This window comes from Chamaea fasciata, unplaced genomic scaffold (genome assembly GCF_029207755.1).
Source record: "Chamaea fasciata isolate MVZ Bird 193981 ecotype frontalis unplaced genomic scaffold, bChaFas1.0.hap1 SCAF_5, whole genome shotgun sequence".
Lineage (NCBI taxonomy): Eukaryota > Metazoa > Chordata > Aves > Passeriformes > Sylviidae > Chamaea > Chamaea fasciata.
The window spans coordinates 39,826,052-39,853,786 of record NW_027094090.1 but is presented as its reverse complement, the minus strand read 5'-3'; the positions used below and the strand labels follow the sequence as shown (position 1 = coordinate 39,853,786).

The window sequence follows — 27,735 nt, the reverse complement described above, 5'->3', positions numbered from 1 at the left end:
TATTAATGGGGTGGAAACCTCCCTTCAGTTATTCATCCTGTCCTTCTTAGTGCTACAGGTCTCAAACACTTCTCTTACTGCTGCTAAGTAGTCCATACCTTTTGTGTGCGGTTTTTTTCATGCAATGGAAAGTTGTGGCGCTAATGTAAGACAGCACTACAAAATATTTTGTGCTATTATATATGAATATACATGGAATTGTTTATAAAAGAGCAAGTGAAGACAATATTTTCTAGAAATCATTAGTGACGAATAAGAAATAGAAGCTCATGTTAACTTCATGGTTAGAATAGATATTGAGTAGGTCAGGAAATACATAGTCCTTATCGACAATTCAAGAAGAATAAAAGCTAGAAAAATTAGTATGCTAATTGTGCCATTCTATAGTTCTACTTGACTTCTAACATCTATCTGAACATGTCTCTTGTCCTGCAGACATTTTTCCTGTCTTGCATTGAACTTTTGAAATGTACATTTGGAAAGAAGAAAGAAGCAACTTCTCCAAACCCAGTTTTTTGGTCAGAGTTGTAAGAAAAGTGTCCAGTTGATCTTCACCGTGGAAAGCAGCTACCAGATATTACTGTCTTGCTAAGAATCAAAAACCCACTGGTTCTCTTGAGATTAATTAATGGCAGAAAAGTATACTTAATATTCTTGCAAACAAAATTAGCATATACATGTCAGCATTGTCACTATCTTTTTATTCATTAACAGATAACTAGGAGAGCTTTTATTCAATAGAACGTTCATGGGGAAAAAACGTGATTCAATTCTAGTGTGCAAGTGTTATTTTAAAAGCTCTTTATGGGCTACAGATCTGAAGAAAATGAAGAAAGAATTTGACAGTAAGCAAAAAAGTGGGAAGCAGTTGCTAGGAGACAGAAAGATGGGTGATATTTTTCACTGACAGCAGTGCTAACATGACATTGACTATGTTACATTTAAAGATAATGTAGTTGCATTTAAAAGCCAGAAGAATACTCAGTTATCTGGGCGTATGTTGGATACACCCTCCAACATGGAGAGAGCAACTCTTTTCTGCTGTGTCTGTGACACTACAACCATAAAATCACAAAATGTTTTTAGTTGAAAGAAACAATTAAAAATCACCTATTTTGAACCTCCTGCTGTGTTAGGAATACCATTCACTGGATTATGTTGCTCTAGGCCCCATCCAAACCAGCCTTGAACACTTCCAGGGATGGGGCATCCACAGCTTCTCTGTGGAAGTCTAACCTGTTCCACTGTCTTGTCACCTTCACAGTAAAAAATGTCTTCCTAATATCTAATTTAAATCTGTCCTCTTTCAGTTTAAATCCCTTCCACCTTTTCTGTCACTACCTGCCCTTGTAAAAAGTCCCTCTTCAGCTCTCTTGTAAGCCCCTCTAGAGACTGGGAGGTGCCATTAGTTCTCCCTAGAGCCTTCTACTCTCCAGGTATTTGTCTTTTAAAAATGTTTATGCTAGCATTTCTGTTAGATCAGTTGATGTCTGATTAGTCTTACTTTGTGAAACCTTTTTTAGTAAAGCTCTATGATGTGCCCAAGAAAATAGAAATATGTTGAAAAATCACATGAAATTTAAGCAGAGTAACTTCTGAAGTGATACACATGATCTCACTAAGATAATTCTTATACAACTATAGTTACTCACTGTCACTTCCAGAAAACAGCATAATATGACAATCACTAATTGGCATTCATCATATGAAAAAAACCCCCAAACAAATATTGTCAGATAAAAATAGTTCGCATTTGTTCCAGTTCCTTTTTCTTTAAAAAGATAGTGACCAACAACATGGGAACAACAACCTTTCCTGCATCTCTCAGAACTGACTGGGATTTTTTTTTTTTTTGCTGTTAACATAAACTTAGAGGGAAATCCAATAAAAATCCTTTGCAATACATTTGTGTATGACTGAGAAATAAATGTAAAGTTAGAAGTAAAGTTACAGCTTCTGGGTTGTAAACCAGAGCATATTTCTCCTTCAGATCAGAGTGCTGATGTAACTCTTTATTTTTTTACTAATAGAATCAAAGATTTTCTTCAACTTTAACAGCTGTTATTTGTTTTGAAAATGAAGAATTAGTTGCAGCCCTTCTAATGTCACTATGGCAAATTTAAATCTGAATTTGTTGTTCACTGGTCAGATGAAAGGAAAAAAGATATTTTCTGTGCCAAGGTAGAATTGCCTTCAGTTCCTTTAGCAACTGTCAGATTCAGAGAACAAATAAGAGCCATCAGATTGCAATTTTGGTTAGGTCATTATAAAAAAAGGCAGTGTATTAACTGTGAATGTGGAAGAAAGGCAAGGTAAGGCAAGGCAAGGCAAAGGAAACAACATCCAACTGTTGCTCTGTCTTACACTGGTAATGTTCAGTGCAGTCACTGACAATAAGCCAGGAATGAAAAGAAATTTATTTGAATGTAATAGCTCAATAGTCAGGATAGAAATATTAACCCTCTACCTAGGTTAACTGAACTGCCATGTAAAAAATAGTGTATCCAGAGCGGTCTCTTGTTTAGAGGAAGTGTTGTTTACCAGCTCTAAAATGGTTGTATGAAACCCACTAGGATTCAGTTCAACAGTTCCACATTGCGTAAAGTTTAAGGATAATTTTTCCGATTCCAGAAGAAGAGCTATGACATCCTTAGTAATGTGGCCTAGTTAGTTTGCAAATTCTAGCACCAAAGTGAATGTCAGTGTTATGCATATTATAATGTATTTTTTAAAATACATTCTCCTTTATAAAACACTTGGACTTGAAAGCATGGGGGTTTCAGAAAAAAATTCAAGTGAAGTGGACAACTCATTGTATTTCATTTTGACTTCTAACAACTGTCTGCTTGTGAATTTTCTCTCAATTATGTTGTCCCAAGGCAGAGCTTACAGCCAAAGGGATGGAAGCCAGATGTTTGTAATTTTGTAATTTTTGTTTGTAATTTTTCCTTTTTTTTTTTTTTTAATATTTTATCTGAGATTTTTGTTAAGAAGCTGTTGTATACCAGCTGCCATTGTGGTTAGACAAGCTGAAATCAGGCATCTTGAAGGCAGGTCTATACCCCTCACTAGTTGTTTTAAATAAACTATGTAAAGAGGAACAAAAGCCTCAAAGTACTGCATAAAAACTATATTTGAACCTGTTAAAAAGGATGAATAGTTTTATTTTTAGGTGTTCATTTCTTGAATATGTATTTCATCTTTATATTTAGTCATTTTCAAAGTCAAGTGAACATGCTGGATTATAGTTTTGCAAACTAATTTTCATCTACCAAAGTCTAATCCATTCTTGGGATATAGCGAATTTGTTTGCAAAATCTCATTTCTATCAGTAGTAAGTGAAAATGAAGTGTAAGGAGAGGTAATATTTATTAGACTAAGAGCTATCACTGGAAAAAATATGAGAGCATTAGAACATATACAGCTCTTTTAGGGATCTCCTGTATTTGTCGAGGATGTGAAAACAATGAAAATGTGTCATGTTTTTTTGTAAATGAAAGACTGATTTTTTTTTTGCCTTATTTTCCAGCTACATCTCTTGATCTAATAGAGTATGTGCTACCTTACCCTACAAAGATTGCTAATAGCCTTAAACATCTGTGGATCAGCAGCTGGAACCGCATTGCTGTGGTGTAGCTGGAACATGTAAAGAAATATACCTTGAGTGTTGACTGATTAGCCAGGTTATAAACTCATTTATTGTGAGGTGCCTAATGAACTTCTGTAGATTAGGTTAGTGTCAGGGTCCCTTAACACTCAGGAGAGAGGGTCACACACAGTCCTGGAGGTCACTTCAGGTCTGATTTGCCTTTGGTTGTGCTGGGAGACTGCAGCTACATTGCTGGCTTAGGTTACATGAGCTACATGAGTTGACAATGAGCCAGACAAATCAGCTATGAATGTGTCTTCAGACACATTTAGTATTAATTTAATATTAGCTATTAATAATCAATATTTAGCAATAATTAAAATGCTAGTACTAATAATAATTGAGATCATAATCATCCTCTGAACAGATTAGGTTATTTATGAAACTGGTGCAAACACAGAGGCATTTTCTGCTTTTGAGGGTATACATTGTTTATGACTTTTTGCAACACTGAAACAAATGCATAATGATATAAAAGATCTCTAGTATATGGGCCTGAAGGCAATGCTGCAAGTTATTTTTCAATGAATTTACTGCATTCAGTTACTATAAACAGATTAGTTATCTTCCATGGAGTGAGCTTTAAACATCTGCAAAATTTTTTTTTTCTTTATCCTTTGTAAAAGATGTTTGTGAAAGTTTTATTTTTATGCCTAATGTGGTCTTAAATTATTTTCCTTCGCTGTGTGTTCCATAAAATTACAGGCAGACTGTGGAACAGCCGTGTGGCATTTAAAGTTTGGCACCTATTTTAATGGGTTAAGTTTTCCTATAGTTAGGTTTAAATGTTTACTCACAGTATGTCTCATGAAAGGGTGCAACACACATGCCTGCAAATGGAGTGGCAGGGCATACAGTAGAGCATATGGCAGATTATATAATCTTTAAAGACTAATAGAAATTACGTTACTGCACATATTTTGATTTTTCTTCTAGGTAAGGGAACGACTGAGGGTTTCTTTAGAAAGAGTCTCTGCACTGGAAGAAGAACTAGCTGCTGCTAACCAGGAGGTAACATAAAACACTTTTTCCCCTTTTGAGATTAAATTTCGCTAATACTCTGTCCCATGTGTTCCCTGTCACTTTCTTCAAAACTGTTAGAAAAAAAAAACCCAACAAAACAAACAAACAAAACCAAAATGAAACAAAACTAAAGAAAAATTACATTCTGAGTAAGCTTCTCAGTGGGGCTTGTTTAAAGGTGGTCGTGAGATTAATACAACCTTCTGTTTAACAGTTTATTCCCTCCTTCTTTTCCCTTGCAAGCAAGCTAAAATCCAAGAGCTAGTGACAGATTCCCAAATTTCTTATTGGTCTTGAAAAAGGAGTGAGCCAACAAATATGTCAGATGCTATAAACAATTCAATAACCTGAATTTCCATTTTACTATAAAATTAAGTAAAACACACATTCTTCTATATATACTCATTATATGAATGTTAACGTTGATGAAGGAAGGATTATGGATGACTGTGTAATGTAGGTTTGTCTCTTGCCTTTTAACTGCAATGTATCATGGTGTCCTGTGCTGCCGTGTAACTATTGTGAACTTGGACAAGAGATTTTTTCCTGTTTGCAGACTATTCTCTTTTTGTTTGAAAGGATGAACAGCGAAACGTGTCTGTATTGAACAGCTGTAAACTACACAGATATAGAAAGAAAGTTTCCATCCTAGAGAGGTGATTTTGAGCCCAGATAATATAAAAAAATGGAGTCTGCTGGTGATTTTACCATTCCCCTTGCGTTCTGAATCCACGTGACACTGTTAAAAATAAGCCAGATAAGAAAGTTAGATTAAAACAATTTTGGGTTGTGGACTTTTTTTGGTGTCATTTTATTGAGGGTTAAGACAGAAGCCAGAGACAACCTCAAACACTACCAAACAGTTCCTGGAAAGTGGAATACCCATAATTCAGAATAATGTGTATGATAATGTAAAGTAGAGACTCCTAAAGTATTTTTAACTAATTTAAGCTGGAAAAAGTACTTTCCTAAACTTACGTCTTAAAAGCAGGATCTTCAATTAATATATTAGTACTTCTTTTTTACAAGTACGATAAATTATTAATACAATATTTTGATTCATCCCTTTGCTCTCTGAAGTAACTGCGCATTTTCTGTTAAAAAATAAGATTCCTCTTTCAGAAAGATCCAGAAAAGTTGTGTTTGAGTAATATAGTTACACTCTCTTGTGTATTCTGTTGTTTGCACTAGCGTCTTTTAAATAGCAAGCAGTCCTTTCGGTAGTCAAGCCAACTGAAATGCACTGCACTGTTCCAATCCCTCCTACTCACCATCCAATTAAATCCAAGTTCACTTCCCTGGGCATAGGACCAGGTCTTTAGAGAATTGCCTTGCTTTTTAAAATGTGTAATTTTAAAAATTTAGTGAAACTTTTTTGACAGTAAGGAATAAAAGCATGCACAAATAAATTAAATTGAAATAGGACTTCCATAGCTTTTCTCGCCCCAAATCCTTAGAAATGTTGAACAATTTTTATGTCCACATTATACTGAAGACATTTGGGATACTGAATCAATTAAGCATAACATGACCATTAACACAATCTGAATATTTTTATTGCAGTTTCTTTTAAGGGATTGTTAAAACTGAAACTTAATTAAATAATAATGAAAAACCAGTGAAATGGGAAGAGATGTGGAAGAGAACAAGTGGATGATTTTCAAACAGTTATGCATTTGAACAAGAGTTAGATAATTTTCACATAATTAGTTATTTGAGTAAGACAAAATTAATTCAAGCACTGCAGTATTTAAATCTAGTTTTATGCTAAATTCCACAGTAAATTCCACAGGCAATAAAACACTTCAAAAATTTATTGTACTATATATGAAAATAAATGGGCTAAGTTTCTGGGGGAATTGAATATCTGGTTTTCAGTAATTTCTGTAGTCCTGTCTTGGTGTCTGTTCTTCCAGGAGAATCAGTATTTTCTTTCATATCCATTTTCTCATACTTATTCTAAGAGTGTACTATATTCAGGACTATATCTAAACAGAAAATTATGACAGTAAATTAGTTCCCTGATTTAACAAATTGTGTTTAGGTATATGACAGAGTAGCAGAAATGTAAATGTTAAGATACTCCCTTTCCCTGAAAGCTTGTGGCTGTGGCTCTGACACAGCAACAGTGAGAAACTGCAGACACGCGTGAGTACTTATTGGAAATATTCTTATATTTAAAAAAAAAAAAACAAAATAACTGTAGTTCCCCATCATTAGGTGGTAACTAAGCTCTCATTTAACAGTCTTTGTGGCATATTGCATACCTCACAAAGGGAGTGAAATCATCTTTAAAAGGCAAAGCTGATTTCAGCTCTAGTTGGTAACAGTCTTGGAAAGCGCTTAATATTGGATAGGCAGTAGTAACACACTCTAAACTCCAGAGCAGTTGAGGTGGACATTAGGACCTGTTCGGGGAGCTCAGCTTGTGTAGATAATGTTTACATGTAGTTACACAACGGTAATAGAGAAGGGGTTATGTGTTATGAGCTTATATTTTATTAAAGCTTATATTTTATTAAAGAGTGGATTAAAAATTCGTTAAATATATGTTTTCCTAGGGGAAAAGGTTATTTGGCTATAAATTTTATTTTGATGCAACTGATTAGTGATTGTGGAAGGGGCCGTTATATATAGCAGCAAACTGAATTGCTGTTAGTGAGTTTTTGTGCAGGCAGGGGCCAGATTAATGCAACAATAAAGTTCCACGTTCATCCTGCATTTTTTTTCATGCTGCTTGCACTCAAAGCCATTTCTAGTTCACGACTAGCAGATGTTCTGTTCATTATGTCTGTTGTAGACAAGATGAATAAAAGATACTGTTAACAATTTTTTTTGAGAAATTTACCTCCTGTTTTTAATTAAAATTACTGTAATACATAGCTAAATTTGCTTACCCCTTAGGTGCTTTTATAATTATGCTGGTTCTCATCTTCTTCCATGTTACCTATGGTCTCTCCAATAGTTTCATTATCTAATTTGCAGTTAGCAATTAGACAAGCTGCAAGTGGGACATCCAATAACAAAGCTCTGTGGTATAATAGTGTTCTGTGAATATTTTTACGGGAAAATTGATGTTTTTCAGTGAGTGTATGAATATTTGCAAAGTTGAACAACGATCTGCTCACTAGCTTCCTTTTTACACACTACTTTGAGAAGAATGAATCTCATTGGCAAGAGAAGTGAATTTATCTTCAAAGTTTTGTCATTCACGATCTTAATGGGAATTAACTTTAATGTTTAAAATACTGACAAGATAACTACTTTTGTTCTACAGCTTTAGAAATACTCTTATTACCATTACAAATGTGAATCATTGTTAAAAGTATGCTAAGCTACACACATGCAAACAGCACACCAAGGTTAGTCATTAGTGCCCTATATTCCCAGGAACCCAAGTGCTACCATCTTCCACAGCTCAAGAGTACATAGATTATAGACCATGACCCATGGTGACACTTTTAAATCCATTTCTGCAGCACTGTGCAGTGTTAAATGACAACTGTTGCAATTTCCATTAGCAGATCTCCCTGTTTCCCAGAGCCTTCAACAAATAGTTAAAAAAGAAACCAAACAACCTTTAAAGCTTTTTTTTCCCAACGCTTTTTTTGTAAAATCAAGCTTTACACACAGTTAATACAATACTGGAATTATTTTTTTTTTTTTTTAGTGGCTATGCTCAATTTGCACATAAATTTTCTCCTGTTCATTTTAGACAATTTTCCATCCCTTGAAACACCTTTCTGTGTTAATAAGAATCATATGATAAGTGGCATTCCAAAACCCTATTTCATTTCCGGTTAATAGGCTGGCTTTTCCATCTTTCCTCATTAGTAGAAACTGCGGCATGAAAAATATAGCTTTACTTACATTTATGACCTCAAAGATACTCTTTAGGAACCCAGAAAACATTGGGACTGCAGAATATTAAATTACAGAAACTACTGATTTGACTGTATATATCACTGTATTACCATATGCTTTTCCTCAGCATTTGTTCCAGTTGCCGATGCTATATCCAAATGTCAAATAACCTTATTTGCCTCTGTCAACTGATACATAGATTATATTTTAAAACATTCAGGGTTCATTTCAAAGCCTCACTGTTACAGTTGCTTCTGCAAAAGTTTACTTGACGTTAAAGCTAAATTTAACTCCTGCAGCTCTCAGAGATCTTGCAGGAGTTTTGGACCAAAGCTCACTGCTTCGTAAAACTGCAAACTTTCTCCTGTTTAGGCAGTGGGTTTCTGGGTTTCTTCTTGACAGTGGGTTGGCTCATTCATTAGGGTACCCTAATGCTAATTTTCTAGCATTTATGAAAGCACTCATAAATTATTTACATCACTGAAAAGAGAGGATGGTTTGAAATTCCTAATTCTTTATGTTCCATACCAGAGACAGCAGAAAATGTATCCACTTACTCAGCAAAGAACTTCCAAATACCATGTTAATTGCCAAACTTCTACTGTTCAGGGCACATCAAGAACACAGTGAAAAATGCAGTAAAATTGTTACAGCTGAGGTCAGTTTTGGCTTGACCATGTGGGATGCTGTAGACATGACTTTGGTATCATTATTGCTAATGAAATATTCTGTAGCAGTTCATATAAATATGTATTTCAAAGTGAAGTCTTAGCTAAATGTGGCTTGTCCCTTTTACCCATGGTTGCATATGAAAACATATTTCCATGCCTAACTTTTTCATTTCCTGTTAGGTTAAGGCCTTTTTTTAGTGGGGATTTCTTGATGGCCTTGGGCTTTCTGTGTAAATACAATTCAAAGTGATTTTTGTAGTAAAAGTGTTGTAAAAGGAATATTTTTTCTGGGGAAAATAGATGTGCATTTCTTGAACATATAATTTACAAAAAATTTAATCAATCCAGAAATTATGCATATCAAAACTTTGGATGAAATTGGGTGGAATTCAGGGACCTTTTCTTTTTTCTGAAGGCTAGGCAGATGACTTATATCTGTTTCTGATGACTTGAGGCATACATTTTTTTGCAAAGAATCTGAAACACCCTTCCTCTGCACTATCTCCTTTCACCATATTTTCTCAGAATGGTGCAACTGCAAGTCACTGCTTTTTGAACTCTCTCCTATATGTTAATTTTTGTTTTAATTTCTTTATAAGCTATAGATTTGTAGAGGTCTGATTCTAAAGAGATATTGTTTGTGGTCTTAACTTCAATTTAAATCACTATGTAAATGTAGCAAAATATATCTTTTCTGCAAAATTGCCCATAATTAAAAATATCTTGATTTGAAATGTACTTTAAATGCTATATATAATTGCTTTTTAAATCCGCCTTTAACCTTAGCCATCTAATTAAATGTTACCTCTGCAGAAAGTTATTGTTGCCCTTAAGTTTTAAATGTGGCAATGATACAAAATGATGATTTGTTTTGGTGATTATTTCTTTTACTACATGCTTTACAGCATTAATTTATTTCTCTACACATTTGAATTAGTATGTGTAACATGGCAGTTGAAGAGATTCAAAATTAATACAGCAGCACTACAGCTTTCATTGGCTAATTTTTTTACAAAGTGAAAAAGAACTAAGCACAAGAAATAGTCAGTTAAGTTGCCATAAATATTTCATTTTCTGTCCTCAATTAATTCTAATCTGAGTTCTCAGAGGAAAAAAAAGCACTAAAATCCCTTGTGAATATTGAGGGCAGCAGGATTGGTTTTGCATCGCCATCACCTTTTTTCACTAATCTTGTGGTTTCACTAAAATACAGAGCAGAATATGTCTGAGTCAATTTTCCAAGTAGCAACCAAAGAACAATAATTTCTATTGACATATTTGAGATGAGCATCACTACTGCATTTGCAAGAGTGGTTTTTTAGTACCTTAGTAACTTCCACAGAGAAAAATCTTCAGATTTTGGCTGCTAAAAGAACGTGCATTTTCTACCATGACAGCAGATGATGATTTTGCAGATATTAGTATTTTTATGCAAAAATTTTAGTGCCTTAAGCCTATTTATGTGTTATAGTGTAGTGTACATTACACATCATATAGTGTAGTGTATTTATGTGTACACAGTGTAGTGTGTGCAATGCAGAAATTAAATACATTCACCAACCTTGGTCTTCTTCACTGAAATGGTTTTGGAGAGCAGAAATGTGTTGCTGCCCAAATGTCTTAGGGTGTTTTCAAAAGGCATTCTGAAATGCTGTGTTCTCTTTCCCCTCCATTTAGCATGTGGCCAGCTGTAACAAATCCTAAAATACCAATGCCATGTTCTCATTTTGCACTGTCTTTTTGTCAAAGTTGAATGCCTCCAATGTGTTCTTTAGAAGGCACCAACTTGTAAGAAATGATTCGTGGTCTGTGCTCACGTGTTCATGGAGCACTTAAGGAAACGTAGCTGAGGACTGAAGGCTTTTACTCCTTCACAAAGACAGTGTGATTAATAGTTTTAATAAAATGTTTTATACTGAATGTTTGCTAGCTTGTATATATTTCTTTCTGTGTTTTTTATATTCTTTTGAATAATATGTCATAAAGACAATTGTGTTATTTCTGGTTATATTTTCCAAATATTCTAAGATCCCAAGTATGAATGTATTCTGCTTCAGAGTTTTACAGCTGTTAAGGAAGGATTCAGACCCTTGCACTGAGATAAAAAAATCTGGCTACTAAAGACCTCCACTGAAATTTTGATTTTTTTTTTCCCTCAGGATTTTGTGTCATAGCTAATTAGTTCTTCTTCATTTTTTTTATGTTTAAAATTCTTTATGGGATTTTTTAATATAAAGATTTGTGACTTGAGTAAATCCCAGTGTCACAGATTTATCACTGAAGAGTAGAGTTTTGTTCTGCTTAATTTATTTTAAAAATATCCTGAGATTGTTTTCAGCCTCTCAGGTTTTTTTTTGCTATGACACCTTCCTGTGTATTAACAAAAACATGCATACTTTGCTCTTAAACTATTGTAAGCTGTTATTTGCATTAAAGGAAGAGAAAAATTTGAGATCAGTGAAATAATGCTTAAGGGAGCATGGCAAAAGGTAAAAGAGCGATGTCAAACTGTGACTTCCTACTTCCTCATTCTTTACTCTTCTCCCAAAACCTGCAGTGCAGCTATGAAGCAATTGTTGAAATATACATTAAAAGAACAGTAAGACTGATGTTTGAAATATTTTTTGCAAATCTCTTCAAATCTACTCCATTTTTATGTCTGACAGAAATATTTGATTTAATGAAACCTTGGTCCCCCATGATTAGAAACTTCGGTGATTTAATGCCTTGTTTTACTGAATAAATGATGACTAGAGATTAAAAATTCCCAGTTTCCTTTAGACCTTAAAGCACAAACTTCCTATAAAATTAGCATCTTCATCAAAATGAGCAAAAAGCTATTCCTGTATATTCTTTCGTGTGTCTGTGTCTGTGCTTCAAAAGCATTTGTTTTAGATTGCCCATTGTGAAAACAAGTTAGGTGCCACTACTGTAATATAAAAATAAGAAATCTAACTACAAATTCTATTACAAATACTCATACTATTCTTCTGTTTAAATGTTATATTCTCATTTTTTAATACTTGTTGCCTAAGTCTTCAGACTTTTGCCTGTGGGAAGATTGCATTTTTCAATGCATTAGGAACTGTGGCCAAATCTTAATTACAATTTAGATTGCTGTAGAAATATAAATATATAGTCGTTTATTTAGTAGCAATATATTCTGTTTTGACTTTCATATGGAAGTGTTCTTATTGCACATTTTTACTATGGTCATTACCGCATTACAATGCTCCCAACAGAGCTCCAGTAGAGGAGCAGGATGCTATTTTTTGGGAAATAAAATACTGAAACATGGTTCCTGCTCCGTAGCACTTAACAGTATAAATTTGTCTCATGGTGTCCATTGCTCATACAGCTGTTGGCTGGACAGCATGACTGTAAAGCCCAGGTAGCCCAGTGACCTGTACGATAGATGGGGCGAGCAACAATCACTGTTTTTACTACCACAGGAGCTCTGTAAAGTGTCTCACAGGACTCACGCTCATCTGATTCTCTTCAAATATTCTTGCTCTTAAAAGGATAGAGATTGGTTCAGGTGGGATGATGGGTTATTTGTTTCTACAGCAGAAAAAGTAGGATACAACCCAGTAGTTAATGGGTTCAAAAGTATTGATAGATAGACCTGGCTAAATTGAATAACTTGATTTTTGGCAGCTAATGGCTGTAGTGGCATCTATTCAGGTGCACATTCTGTCACACAATTGTTGTTCTGGGACCCTGCACAAATCCTGGTACACTGTATGATCTTATCACACTCACTGTGTTGTAACTCCATGCTTGGGAGTTAAATACCGGGTACATGACCCCTCACCGCAGCTCCATGCCTGGTTTCCTAATGGAAGAGAGGCTGGGGCTGCAGGCAGGCAGGCAGGAAGTGACAGTGCTCTCCCTGAGGTCCTGCAGCTAAATAACTGTAGGACACAGTATTCTTCATCAAATAGCACAACCAGTCTGCAATAAATCAGCATTTATGGACAGTTTACTGGTTCTCTTGAGGTTGAGTTATTTGAGTTATTTTGGGGATCTGTACAGTGTTTTAAATTAATCAGTAAACAGTGATCACAGAGCATGCCTGATATTTCTGCACAACAGCAAGTATATCAATATATGACAGAGCTCTGTGAAGCTGAAGAAGATGCCTCAGAGATTGATAAATAGATCTCCTCTACTTTATTCCAGGGAATTAAAAAATAGGAAAGATCTGAGTTTCCAGCACAGATTTTGTGGGTTTCCAATTTACCACACATTCCTCACCCAAAGCAGAAAATACAGAGAAAGAGGAAATGGCATGGCAGCCAAAGAAATACAAGCTGAGAGAATACAGGGATTCCATGAGCCAGATGTGTAGTTGAGCATATTTCACAAGTGTTTGCCAGCACACCTGAAAACTCCAGGAGATCAATGAAATTGGATGGTTGCTTGTATATGGTCAGTTTATGATTGTTCACAGTCAGCATGAGATTAGACACCAGGGTAATTTCAGTTTGAATTTTGTGTCATCAGTTTGGCAATCTGTTTAGAGAGCTTAACATATGAATAGAATGCCACTCTCACCAGACCTGATTTCATAAGGTCTTGTTAACAAATGCCTTACTTTAACATACTGAATTCCTAAAGTAAAGAACATAGTGCATAGGTAAAGGTGTGCTTAGCTGACATGCATTGCAGAGGTCACTATTACACGTACAAAGTACATCCATGAAAATTTTAATGTCTAATGGTTAATTTGCTCACAGTATTCACAGAGCGCCTTTCATGAGACATCAGAAAGAATATATCATTTCTCTTTGATCTGTTATTTTGGGAATCATAAACTTTGAAATGGATGCCATTTTATCCTGCACTGGAGGTATGAATTCAGGTTTCAGAACATAGCTGCTTATCTTTCTGTCTTTGTCACCTTTGGGGTCATCGGACATTTGTCAAATGAGGCATTAAAGCTGTTGAAGATAATTTCATTGCAAGAATTAGACTTGCAATATTGGACTGCAAGACAAAATTATTCTTTACCGTTAAGTATCTTTTTGCAGATCCATCTTGATGAAAACACAAAACACATACCCATTATCCTTTGTTTTTAATCTGCTGGAATAATGGGGTTTTTTAACATTTGCTCAATGTGCTTCTTTAAAATTAGTCAATTTTCTGTAAATTCGTTAAATATTAGATTATTTTTTAAGATCATCTACTAACTCTCAAACCGGATTTTAAATAGTATAACAAGATCATAGTATCTTTGATGCTTGTTACCCTCCATAATAATTTTTAATGTGTGAATAGGCCTTACAAGCTGAATTTGTGTAAAATGTTCAAATTGATCACAAGGGTCAATAAATAAAATCAGCTTTAAGCTTCACTAGGTTCATATTTCTTAATCAATATTCCCATTAACATATGAACCAGTAAATGTATCATTTTTGTTTTCCTACTGGATCATCTCAAGCCTACAGTGCATATGCAGCTCTAAAAGTATTCTGCAAATTCATAGTTTGATTAATTAGCAATGGTTACAAACGAACCATCATCTGCCGGTAATAGAAATAAAAATAGAAATAATTTTACTTGGAATTCGAAAATGTAAAAATTTGGGGGGGGGGGGGGGGGGTTGGACTAGGAAATGTCAACCTTAGTAAATAATAGATAATCTTCATTATACTAGTGGGGACCATTAGTGTATAGGTGAAATTATTATAAGAGGAGCTGTAGAGGATTTGACTTGGTTCAATCTGTATGAAAGGAACCTGCTTGCTTGACTTGGCACCTGGAGAGTGTGGTTCAGACACCTTTAATCATGTAGAATATGTGGTTGCATACAAAAACAAGGAGAAAAGGAAGCCGTATGTGTCATTCCACTACATTAGAAAAGGCTGTCATATTAGATTTCATTCTGCAATAATCCTAGGATAAAAACTTTATTTTAGAAATGCCACACACTAGGAATGTCCTTTGTAATTAAAAAATGGGTAAAATTTGTATCAGTGAAGCCCATATCCTTGACCTTTATTGGGGAAAACTGGGGAAATAAATTACTACCAGTAAGAATGTTATTAAAAGCATGGAGATCTTGACTGAAATTAAATGGGTATATTTGGTTTAATACTTGAAATACAGAGTTTTTCTCAGTCTACTGAGATTTAATTTCAACAGAGTGGGAATGAGGCTGAAGTAGGGATTTCTTCAGTTTGTACATGCAGATCATGGCTTTGATATTGTTTAATTGTAGTTCTAGGATAAGGTTCATTTCCTTTCTGGATATTTTTCATATCCTATCTATCTGTTGTCTATTTTCATGTTTTCTACAATCAGTAGCAGTGGTGGTGATTTTAATACAGATACACTGCATAGGAAAATGTGATAAAACTGAATATACATGCAGAATAGTGGTTTTCATAACAGACATGTCCAGTCAAAATAAATCTAAACAATCTCAAATCTCTATGTGACAATATGCAGACAAATACATAATTTCATTTGAGGAAGACTGTTTTTACTCATAGGGACACATATTGGTGTAACCAAAAGAGGAAAGCAGATTTGCAGTGAAAATAGCTAAACACTCTTTTTCAAACTGAATTATAGATGTTAAACAGGGGCACTTTTCAATTGAATGCTTTATGTACTGAGAACAACTACATAAAGCCCTTGAGGTACAAATATGTGTGTATATAGTATCATAAATATTAAATATATACATGCACACTATGTATACATGTTTCAATAACTCGTATATTGTTGAGAAGAGTGAACATTATAATGTCTCTGCCAAATCCATCCTCAGCTCTGACAAGCTGGAAATCAGACCCTACCAATGCACTCCAGAGATTTTGAATAGTAGTCTTTGTTAGAATAATAATGAAACAACAATAGTTTTGCTGCTATTTTGTTGAGCTTGGTAAGGAAAAAAAAGAAAAATGAGAGAAATTAGTCAGCAGGTGTCAAATACACAATATAATTCAACCATGTAATTGATATTTGTTACTATTTTCCTATTGTCCTTGTCTCTGTAAAAGACTGCTTTCACTGCGTTGTATTTCATACGAATTTTGTGACAAATTAAAAGTAGTGCATTTTTGTTTACTTCAATAAGGGTTTCTGCAGAAAATATACTGAAATGCACCTGGTAATCTATGAAAAATCTTGACAGATACTCTTCTTCACAATAGCACCTGCATCATTGCTTTTAATTGCTCCTGTTCTAAGTGCTGCTACAGAAATAAATGATGCATGCTTTAGAGTACGTTTAATGGCACAAGTCAGGTATTTACACAGTAACAATTTGGTCCAGAATTCATAATGAAGCAAAGGAGAGCGATAAACCCTACTGCCTTATTACCAGCCTGAAATGTGAGTGTATTACTACTTTTAAAGAACAAAAATGCCTGCTGAGCCAGACATTTTGAGTTCAGGCAGAGTCAGGGCTCAGTGATGGGCAGACAGGCAGCAGGAGGTCCTGTGGTCGGTCAGTGCCCTGCTGCAGCCAGCTGAGTGCCACAGCTGCACAGTGCCCCTGGACCACAGTGCCCTTGTCACCAGCACCAGTGACCTCCGCAGGCGTGTCAATAAAACCTGATAGCCAGGACCTCATCAATAGTTATCACAAGTACAGGCTGTCAACAGTAAAGGTCCATGGGGTTCCTATTTTCATGTTTTCCATTTAAAATTAGCAATCTGCCACAGATTCAGAGCATTTCCAGTCATTTTTGCATGTTGTCATTCATTATGTGTGCTTCAGTGATGTGAAAGCAGAGTCTGAAAGTGCTATCCACCATACAGGCAGGATTGCAGAGAGCAGTGCCAATGTCAAGATCATAAGAAAAAAATAATCAAGACATGCCAGAAGCTGCAAAAGCAAGAGGTTTTAGCTTTTGTTGACAGAATTTGAAGCACAGGAGGTAAAGACTTAAATGGTAAAATATGTGTAACTGGGGACTGGAGCTTGGTGTGCTACCTACCCATAAACATGCAAGATTTGTTTTCATTACCGTCTGACTTTCTACTACTGTCTGATCTCCAAGGCTCCCTCATGAGGATGATTTCACTGTGATTAGTGTTTCTCCGTAACAATGATAGCTAAACAGCAATATTAATAAAAGATCAGCTATCTCAAAAAGGGAGAATTCATTATGTAAATATGTTGAAAATATGTATTATTCATAACTCCCACAGTTTTTTGTTTTAATAAAGTAGATTTTTTCTTGATATGTCAGGAGAGGTTTTAAAGGACTCAATTGTGTAAAGTTTCTATAAAACTCACCCCTAAACAGCAATAAAATACACTGAAATTCCAGGCAAATGGAAAATACACCTAGCTGAGAAGTCGTCAGTCTTTAGTTTAAAAGTGAAATTTGTGCTAAAAAAATCCCTACTTGAAAATTTGACTGATTCTTTTTTGGTTTACATCATTGAATGGACGAGAAAACAAAGTGCTAAGTTAAAAAAAAAAATTTAAAAAGTTGTTTTTTTCTTCCCCCAAAGTGAACCCAAAGTGCATTGTTTGGGCTGATGACTTCATTCCCTGTCTCCTAAACTTATTTTCTTCAGTCTGAAAAGAGTTTTTTCTTTTATTTTGTTCCCTTAAAGTATGGCTAGTGTTGATTACAATGTGCTGTATGTTCCATAGGTGTATTAACTCCTAGCTATTGTGAAAATAGAGCCCAAATTCTATGTTTTCCCTTTTAAACATACCTGGTTGTAAAGCTCAGAGCCTGCATTGCTGAATGGAAAAACTAAAGCATTTCAAAACTGAAGTCATCTTCATGGAGATTCCTTTTTATCCACTGTTTCAAAAGACTTTGTATGGATCTATGAGTTTTGTTCATGAAATCAGAATGTGCTATTTATGATACCCTGAGGAACATCTTGTGTTCTCTCTCTCTCAAGTGCTGTGTATATAGCCAATTATCAATCCTGTGCAGTTCATGTGACCGTGATACTGAGATTTGTTTCAATGTTGGGAGATGACATAAACAAATTCAGTTGTTTAAAGTAGGAAAATTTATGAGAAACAGCTTTTCAAAAGTTTAAAGTAATTTCATTGCTTTTATAGAATCTCAGAACCATAGAAAAGTTTGAGTTGGAAGGGGCCTTAAAGATCTCATAGTTGCAACTCCCCTGCCACAGGCAGGAATGCCTTCTACTACACCAGGTCTCTCAGAGCCTCATCCAGCCTGGCCTTGAACATCTCCAGGGATGGAGAGTTCACAGTCTCTCTGGGAAATCTATTCGTGATGTGGCACTGGAACCTTATAAGAAGTAAAGAATTCTTCCTAAGATCTAGGCTAAACCTGCCCTCCTTCAGTTTAAGGACATTCTGCTTTGTCCTATCACTATATAGAGAAGTATATTAAGTATTCCTAGTAAAGTTAATTGCCTGAAGACTGAAACTGTAATGAGATAAAATTGGCCACTCAAGTTTCAGCAGCAGAGGTACCTGGTCATTTAGGATTTTGTATATTTAGAAATAGATTCTGATCTCACACATTTTAAATTAATTAATTTGCAATATACCCGAAGTAAACATGTAGTGTAGTGGTTTCCCTGCCTAATTTTGTGTCTGATGAGTGAATTTATGCTGTGAGTAAATCCACTGCATCTTCATGTATAGCTTATGTGTTCCATTATATTTTCATTTTATCTAATAAGCCCAGTTCATATTTTGCTGGTTTTTGTGTCCCGGTTTTTCCTTTCCTTTTTAGTTATCCTTCACGGTTTTGTAGTTTTTCAACTACCGTGTGAAAATAAATCTTTTATTTCTTTTATTTTTATATTTCAGTGTTGTACTAAGGTTAGTAATCAGACTGTTTCCCTTGTTAATTAGAAGGAATTTATGCTACGGCTCAGTGATTTATAATCTCATGTTATCTTTATCCATTATGAAATTTTCTTATTACATTGTCCTTTTCATCACCATGGCTGATGAGTATGGCTCTGATACATCTTCAGATCAGTACTGGCTCATGTATTCATCTTCTGCTCTATGCTGTATTTTAATATTTGAAATCAATATTCCTTTAAAACTTGGATTCAGGCTATTGAGTATATAGGCCTGATATGTAGATTTGGCCATTTATGGAAATAGAGACCAGTTCAAATTTTGAGTCTCAATTGCTGAACCCTAACTTCATAAAAAAAAAACATGATTCAACAATGTCTGTAGATAATGGACACAAATTCTGCTAATTTAGAGGGAATTTATGTGGGTAGTATAGAGGAGGTATTTACCAGAATTTTAAATTCAAAGGGCATTAGGAATGTTGAAGTTATTTATTAGTTGAGACAGAAAGGCAGAAGTTGTGTAAAGTTATGTTCAGAATTATTATGACAGAGTAGGCTTTTGAAATTGAGCCATTCATTTTGGAGTACCTTTGACATCTAGAAGATAGAATCAAAACTGATGGAAATTCTTTAAGGTTTTGATGTGCCTTGTGAGTCACAAAACTAAAGTGCAAAACAGAGAAGAATGTTGAAGATCAATACGCCTGTGAAGCTGTAGGAATGTTTTTCAGATTAGGGGGTATTTTCATGGACTCAAGGTACAAAAGTTAGAAAGGTCCAACTAGAAAAGTAATACTCTACAGTTTGTTCTTAAACTGACAGTGATTGCTTAATTTTTCTCAATAAAAAAAAAAAACCCAAACTTTTCAGTTCTGCTGAGTGAGAGTGGCAAAGAAGGCAGAGAGCCAAATTTAGACTTTCTTTAGACAAAACTATGGAGAGACTTGAAATTTTAGTCTTGTTTAGAGTCACTTTGAAAGGCATTACTGTAGTCCAGATCATGTGCTAAATAGGAAAATAATGTCTGTGATTGTAGAAATGGAATAAAATCATTTTAGATCCACAAGCAGAAGATGATAAGGACAAAAATGTGACGTATTTGATCATATTTTAGGAGGTACAATTTGGACTTTCAGTGTTTAGGTTTATTCAGTTTTGGATACAACAATCCTAAATAGAATAATGATATTTATCCACATTTATTTTCTATTAATCTGTCCTGGGGCGGGGAGCAGGGGGTATTTTGATTTGTTTTCAGTAGCTATGATGCTGTTCTCAAAATTATTACCCTTTCCTTTCCAAAACAAAGAACACAGCATGGAAAACATAAGGTATTTAACATTAGAGGTTAGATAATAGGTAGGTACTTGGAAAACTGTCTGTGGACATATTTTGTCATAGATATTTTAAGCTGCATAACATAAACAAAAACATCAGTAGAACACATAGGCATTTCTCAAAAACAATATAACAAAATTTTATCTGCATTGAGCAATCATTTTCTTACCTAAATCTCTGCTATTGTTACTGTCTGCCGTTGTAATGATCATTAGAATTTAAGAGGTTGTGGAGTCTACCTAGGAAAATTTAGTCATCTGTGTCTTCACCCAGATCATCAACCCTTCCATATTTTGGCAACCTGTTTAAAAAGTTACACAAATGGTTCAGTGATTAAATGAGCACATTTGCAAAAAAATTGCACATTATTGAAAGCTTGATCAGAAAAAAGTAAGTAATAAAAGACATATGACAGCAATTAAAAACTTTTGCTTCAACAAAGTTAAAAGCACAAATTTATCTATACTTGAATGACACTGAAGAATTTCTGTGCTTCCTTAGAAGCACTAATTCTGCCTTAATGTATTCATTAAATCAAGAATAGAACAAGTATGAAAACAATTTAGCTGTGTGGTTCTTTACAGTTTAGATCTGTTATCTGATGACTACCCAAGAGCTGAAACTTCTTCCAGAAGTGCCAGACTTCAAACTCTTTATTGTTCCTGTATTTATTTGCTCTGCATTCATTGCAGTAATAAAATCATTGAAACCATAATATTTAACGATGATGGATTCTTGGCAAAGTGATTGTTCCCAAACATTAAAAAATCAAGAAAATCCCTCCAAATAATGATACACAACATTGCCTTATTTTATTTGCCTGACATCTAAAAGGGACAATCAATTTTTTTCTTATTTATTCACTTACTTGGAAAGTGGTGGTTCCTAAAGACCCATAGAGGCTAAGAAAAATTAAACTCTTTTGAATACGTGATAAAATGACAACATTTTACACTAATGTTTAAAAGGTATTATTATTCAGCAAAGGGGCTGTTAACGATTTGCGTAGATGCAGGTGATAATTCAAAATGGAGGCATAGTGATGTCTGCTTTTTAATGGATCAACAAAAGATTATCATATGAAAAATCCAGATATATTGTTGTCTGTCAATTAATATATCCTATGATTGACTTTTTTTTATGTTATGTGTAGTTGCTCTACATCAGTCAGATTTTTTTTGTCTGTTGAAGTATCTCAATCTACCTGAAAGTATTTTTTAGAACTAATTGATGGCTAATTTCGTTTGGTGGAAGCAATAATGTTAGTAGTTTTAATTTGAGAGCTATTTGAACCATAAAGAAAAAGAAATTAGTGAAGACATTCAGAAAACAAACCACAGATATTAAATTACTGATTGTATAAAAAGTAAGACTGTGCTAATGAGATGATACCAGTGCTTTTTCTGTTACTTGAGGCAGATGTAATTTTCTTATTTAAGCAAAATGTTTTAAAGTTCAGTGTATTTGTACAACCCCTAAAGACACAGATTGTCTCAGACAGTTTTAATTCCCTCTCTTGTAGTTTCCTATAATTGCTTGGATGAAATGTTGTCTTCAAGTCTTGGTCTTGGCACTGAAATCAGTGGGAGTATATGACTTCTACAGGGGCTGTAACTTGGAATTTTTAGTGAGCAGTGAATCAGTCTGCTGATCAGAATCTCATATTACAGCAATTTTCAACATTTTCAACATTCTTAAGGAAGAATTGTTTAAAGTGGTGCTTTTACGTCTCAAATGTTGGTCAGAGTGATTCAGATGGTCTTTACAATTAGCACTTAAATATAACTTAAACACATTTTAACAAAAAAGGTTCAAATTAAAATTAAATTATTCACATCAAAGTAAGTTTATCTGGATGTCAATTAGAACTAAATTTAATTTGATTTCATGAATGTTCCACAAAATCTTGGCTGCTGCACACACTTACCAGCTAGTACTACCTAAAATTCCCCCTTCTACACCATGCTTTTGCATTCCAGGACAGTCTTTTAGAGTGTTTCTGACTCAGGATCTATGCAGACAAAATATGGTGACAGAAGCCTTTAAACTTACACCAGCTTTCTAAAAATGGCATCTATGCATCCTACCAGTGTTCTACTGTGTTTAATACATAATGTTATTCATCAGGTAAACCATTTACTATATGTGCTCATAAAAGCTGAAGAATACAGAGATATCTAACTGTGCAATTTAACAAAATAAATTGTTCATATTAGCCAGATCTTCCAGATTGTCCTTGTATACAATGTTAAAAAAAAAAAAAATTAGAACCTAAATCTTTCTGTGCTTTGTATTGCCTGAGAGTAAGCACCAAAGTCAGAGAGAAAGCAGCCTATTTTCCAGTAGCTGCATGGGAATTTTAGTAGCATTACCAATAAATAACTAATAGTTTAAATACAATAACACCTACTTGTATATGTGCTAAAACAGTCAATGAATAGTAGAGGGCGTTAACGTACATGCTTTTCTTAACAAAAGCCATGTAAAACATATGTTGCTGTTACTAACAGATGAGAGGCTGACAGAAAGCTACCACTTGGTTTTACATCACTTGGGTTTGATTCATAGCCTCTTGGTACTGTTTTCCTGTAGCACAAGTTTGGCATTCATTGAATTCTATATAAAAAAGTAAGTCTTGCTCTCACAGTGTTAGGAAAATCAATGGCTATCTGCTGTTTCATCTATCAAGCTAAAAAAAAGGTGTCCTACCACAAAATCAGAATAGAAGACAAGACAGTGTTGACTGTTATGTCATTTGCTCTTTGTATCCTTAATGGCCTTAAGATATCATTAGTACGTTTTGGTTTTAAACCTCTCTGCATATAATGACCTAATTTTGCAAATACTACAAATGGCCAGCATAAGATTGATTTGTTGATAGATTTTTAAAAATTGGCTTCTCAGTATTTTTTCTGGTTTCTTATATATATTTACCACTTTTTTTTGTTTTTCTTTTGCAGATTGTAGCTTTGCGTGAACAAAATGCACACATTCAAAGGAAAATGGCAGCTGGGGAAGGGTCTGCTGAATCAGAGCATATTGAAGGAATGGAACCAGGGCAAAAGGTTCATGAAAAGGTATAAAATGTTAGTTGTCATTAAATCTAACAATCTGTGTGATAAATAATCAGGCTTTAGATTTTCGTAATGTGAATATTTTACGGGATGTCCATTTGGAGTATTGTCTGCCTACTGAAGCCAATACGAAAAAAATGAGCTAGTTTAAATGGAAAACAAATGCAAATGGGAAGGTCCTTGCTCTGTGATAGGGTATTGAGTTAGATCCACAGCTTATAACAAACTTCTCTTGGAATTTTTTTGCATAATGCTACAAGTACTATATGCCGCTGAGTGTTGCTCTGTACATTGCACAGAGAAAAGCAAGGTGTAGTGGCATGTATATGTATGTGGAAGGCTGTATATGCAAACATTCCTGCAGAAAGAGACCCTAAGGGGATAACAGACACCTAAAAACTAGAAAAAGTAATTTTTTACTGTGCTTCCTATAAATACTCTTCCAATTCTTGTTCATGCTTGTATAGAGAGCACCTACTTAGCATTCCTTCAGTAGGAAATAAGCATAGAGAATTCAGGTCAAGTATTTGCTGCTTAATGCTGAAAGACAACAAAATGTAGAGACTGATTTAGAAAAAAGGTTTTCTCCTTAGCCTTAGATTTCCACATTGATAAAAACCAAGTTAAGCATCTTCCTCTCTTGCTTCAGAATTACTGAATTAAAATGATAGCATAACATAACATTTGGCAGACAGCTGAAATCAGGGGAGCTGCTGCTTGGATCTCTAATTGTGCATTTTTGTGTTATGCCATATGATGAATAGTGGCATAAATCATACTTAGAAAAAATAGCTGTCATCATTACTTATTTTATAGTCAATCCAATTACAATGGTGCTCTCACAGTGCAGGCCTTAATTTTACACATTTTGCAGTTTATGTGAATTTTCCTTTGAGTAATCTATATGGTTGAGAAACACACAATTAAACAAATACTGTTCAGCCACACACCCCTTTCTGCTAAATCTTACAGACACATCTGTGAAATTTTAATAAACAGGGTTCACCTCACTCAGTTCTGCTTTTAAATACAACTATACTGTTTAGCTGAAAATCTCTGACTTTCCACTTTCTTTGCAAGCCATGTCTTCTGATCTGAGCCATTGGGTTCATTGCTTACAAGCAGAACTAAGTGGAAATAAGACTATACATCCTTTAAGAAATCTGCATATTTAAACACTAATGAGGAGAATGAAATCCAATGTAATATATTATTATCATCTTTTTTAAATTGAATATTTCTAGAATATTATGTCCAGAAAAGCTCTATGCTTTCTAATAAAAATGATTTAAGTTGGTCGGGTTAAGCTGAAATAAAAGTTTCTGCTTACTAGATTTTGCTCCTTATGGTAATGAAAGCACACTGGATAGGGAGTTTACAGGAATCTGTATTGACACCAGATCAACCAGTACACTCTAATTCACATCCTCTGCACTAGCTGCCCTCTACCTTTCTACATTTACCTTGGTGGCCATCATAAATTCCATATTATTTAGGGAAGTGAAGCTTAAAAACTAGCAAATATAGAAACTTGCAAAAAGGCCAACTTGCACAAAGAGAGGAGATTTAAAGGACTTTGAAAAATTGTTTCAAAGAACACCTGACAAAGATCACCTGCTGTGGGAATTAAGATGCAACCATTTCTGTTATCTGATATTCTCCTACTTAGATCTGTGACCACTTGCTGCCACTCAGATCCTTCACTTAATCTCTAAGGACAATTGCCTGATTTCCCCACAAGTGAAAGCCAGAAAAGAGGGAACTCCCAGTGAATAAAGTGCACACTGGGAAATCTAGGGAAGCAGCTAGGGTTGCTGCAATGGTGGGACTGAACAGCTAAAAATTAGATACTGTGAATAAAGAGTTTGTTTTCAAATAAACTCGTTGTTTCCTACTGGTATTTATTTCAGCTTCCTCAAGAACCATGAAAGTTGAATTATTCAGTAAAATAGTATTTTCAGAAATGATGATATGCAAATTAGGAAGCATTAAAGTTGCTTTGAAAAAGGGATTTTCTCATGTTGTACACTTTAAATGTCCACCATTACAGTATCCCTTTCAGTTGCAATAGTATTTTGTTTGTTCCTCTCTCATAATGGAGAATATTCCTAAATTGTCTTCCATATATTTTAATTCAAATATATAAAAAATCATTGCAATAATTCTGCTGAAGTTAATAGAGTTTTATCAGAGATTAATTAGCCTGAGGAATGACTATTTTTATCCTCCAAGATGCCTTATGGATGTATCATAAAGTTTCCTGCTTGACAAATCCACTTTGGCATGGATTTTTGTTACACTGAAGGCACAAAAGCAAAGTGAAGTGAAAATCAGGAAGTTTCTCCTTGGAAGCATGGTGGTCTTACCTATGGTAAGGGCAGTTTTACTGCCAGAAATTGGTAATTCCCTTCAGAACAATACCAGAAACAAATGGAAATAGATATGTATACCAGGAGAGGTGAAAGAGCCTGATATTTCTGGTGCAATGAAGACCAGCTGTTACATTTTATGAGGAATTCAGAGACGTATGTAATTACTTTTTGCAAGAACTAAACAGCTGGGTCTGTTTTGCTTTATAATAAACCTCAGTCTGTCACATTTAGCTTATTTAAGAATCATGTTTTTTCTTCTTACTCATAACACTAACATATTACAATAATTAAATCAAAATTTCAAAATTAAATCAGTAGGTTATGAATACAAAAATCTGTGAAAACATTGACAAAAATTGTAGGCATTGTATCCTGTGGGAGTAAAAGGTGTTTTTCCAAGACAAATATAGTGGGCTAAAATGTTCAGAGTGCAAATCAAATACTATTAATAAAACTAGCAAATGTCTTTCAGAGCAATCATCAGAATCTGTTCTGGGTTTTGGACTTGATTATTTTTGGATTTTCTGATGCATGTTTTTGTATGATTAATAGAAAACTGCAGAAAACTTCCAGTTTCAGTTTTTACTGAAAAAAGTTTATATAACATACACTCCTCTGTTTTGAGCGAATAAATTTTTAAAAATCTTTCCTTTCAACTGGCAGCATAGTGAAATGGCAGAGAAAGGAGTGAAGGAAGGATGTATGTATAAATATGGTGTATAAAAATTATTGGGAGCTGTGATTCTTGCCCCAAAGCAGATACACTCTACATTAGAGAAAAAATACAAAATACATTTGATAAGCTGATGATGAGTTTGTTTACAAGCATTACAGACATCTTTCTGGTTTTTTAATCATCTCCTTCTGGATTAACATTGCTAAAAGAATCATGTGCTGAGGGGGACTTAATGAAGGTTGATGCCTTCACACACCTGGGGAGGGGAGGAGTATTGAGTCAAAGGAAACACGGATAAAAGATGGAGCTAGGATTTGAACCCGTCACGAATCTAAGGACAGTATGCAGTGTTCTTTCAGAAAGAGTCTAGGTGAATATTTTTAAGTACTGTTTTGCTTAATAGTTTACTATGGCTGTGTGTCTGTGAATACTTAGTGCCCCACACTATAGCATAGACAGCTGCATTACTTATGCATAGTTTAAATGATAAATCAATAGATTTAGATCTTAGTCAAGAAATCAGTTCTTTGCTTTTTTCATACGAATTAGTGTACCTCTCATTCATACAAGTTTCTTTTCCTTTTTGCCTAGTAGGAATTCCTATATGCTACTGCATATTAAGCCTGTTAAAACACAGCTTTAAAAGGGGGATTTTGCAGGGGAATTTCACGTTTCAAGTACTGTGATAGCTGTCAGACTGGCTGCTGGATGATATACTGCAAGGAGTTCCCAGGACTTAATTTCTAATGGTAGAATGAGGAGGTTACTAAGAAAAAGGTGTTAGTCAAGGCAAATGAGGATTGAGTTTGTGTGTATAGTTTGGTTTGAACAGTAGATAGCCCTTACAATAAAGGAGCAGTAACTGATTTCTGTCTGTGAGAGCTGAGAAAGTCTTTTATTAGTGTAAAAGAGAAACATTTGGCAGGCATTTTGGAAGGCGCCAGCAACAAGAAAAAAAAATGCCCACCCATCAAGTGAACGCCCTCCCCTCCCTCATTTTGCAAAAGGACTAAAGTGGGACAGATGATCACAGGCATCAGAAAGATGAATAAGAGCTGAAAGCTGATCAGGAAACAGACTTTCTAAATCTTTAAATTACTAACGAAACTAGGAGTCTTTTGATGGCTCAGTAGAAAGAGCGAGAAAGTGAGGATGTTTGGAGAGAAACGTGCTAGAGAAGGTAGCTATTTTTACATCAGTAGTGGGGTAGGGAAGAAAAATTTCAGTTGAGAGAATATTGTATTTGATGGTTGATTAGAGGTTGGAGACAATTTGGAGTAATTGAAGAGGA

At 34.7% G+C, this 27,735-nt stretch overlaps 1 protein-coding gene across 4 annotated transcripts in view; it reads left to right on the top strand.

The window, feature by feature from the left end:
- PPFIA2 (PTPRF interacting protein alpha 2) overlaps positions 1–27,735 on the top strand; it is a 293,356-nt gene that overhangs the window by 192,433 nt on the left and 73,188 nt on the right. For all 4 annotated transcript variants that reach the window (XM_066183313.1, XM_066183312.1, XM_066183316.1 and 1 more), the window contains 2 exons: positions 4,586–4,660; positions 23,283–23,399. In XM_066183313.1, coding sequence (XP_066039410.1) covers positions 4,586–4,660; positions 23,283–23,399 — 192 coding nt within the window. The remainder of the gene's footprint in view (positions 1–4,585; positions 4,661–23,282; positions 23,400–27,735) is intronic.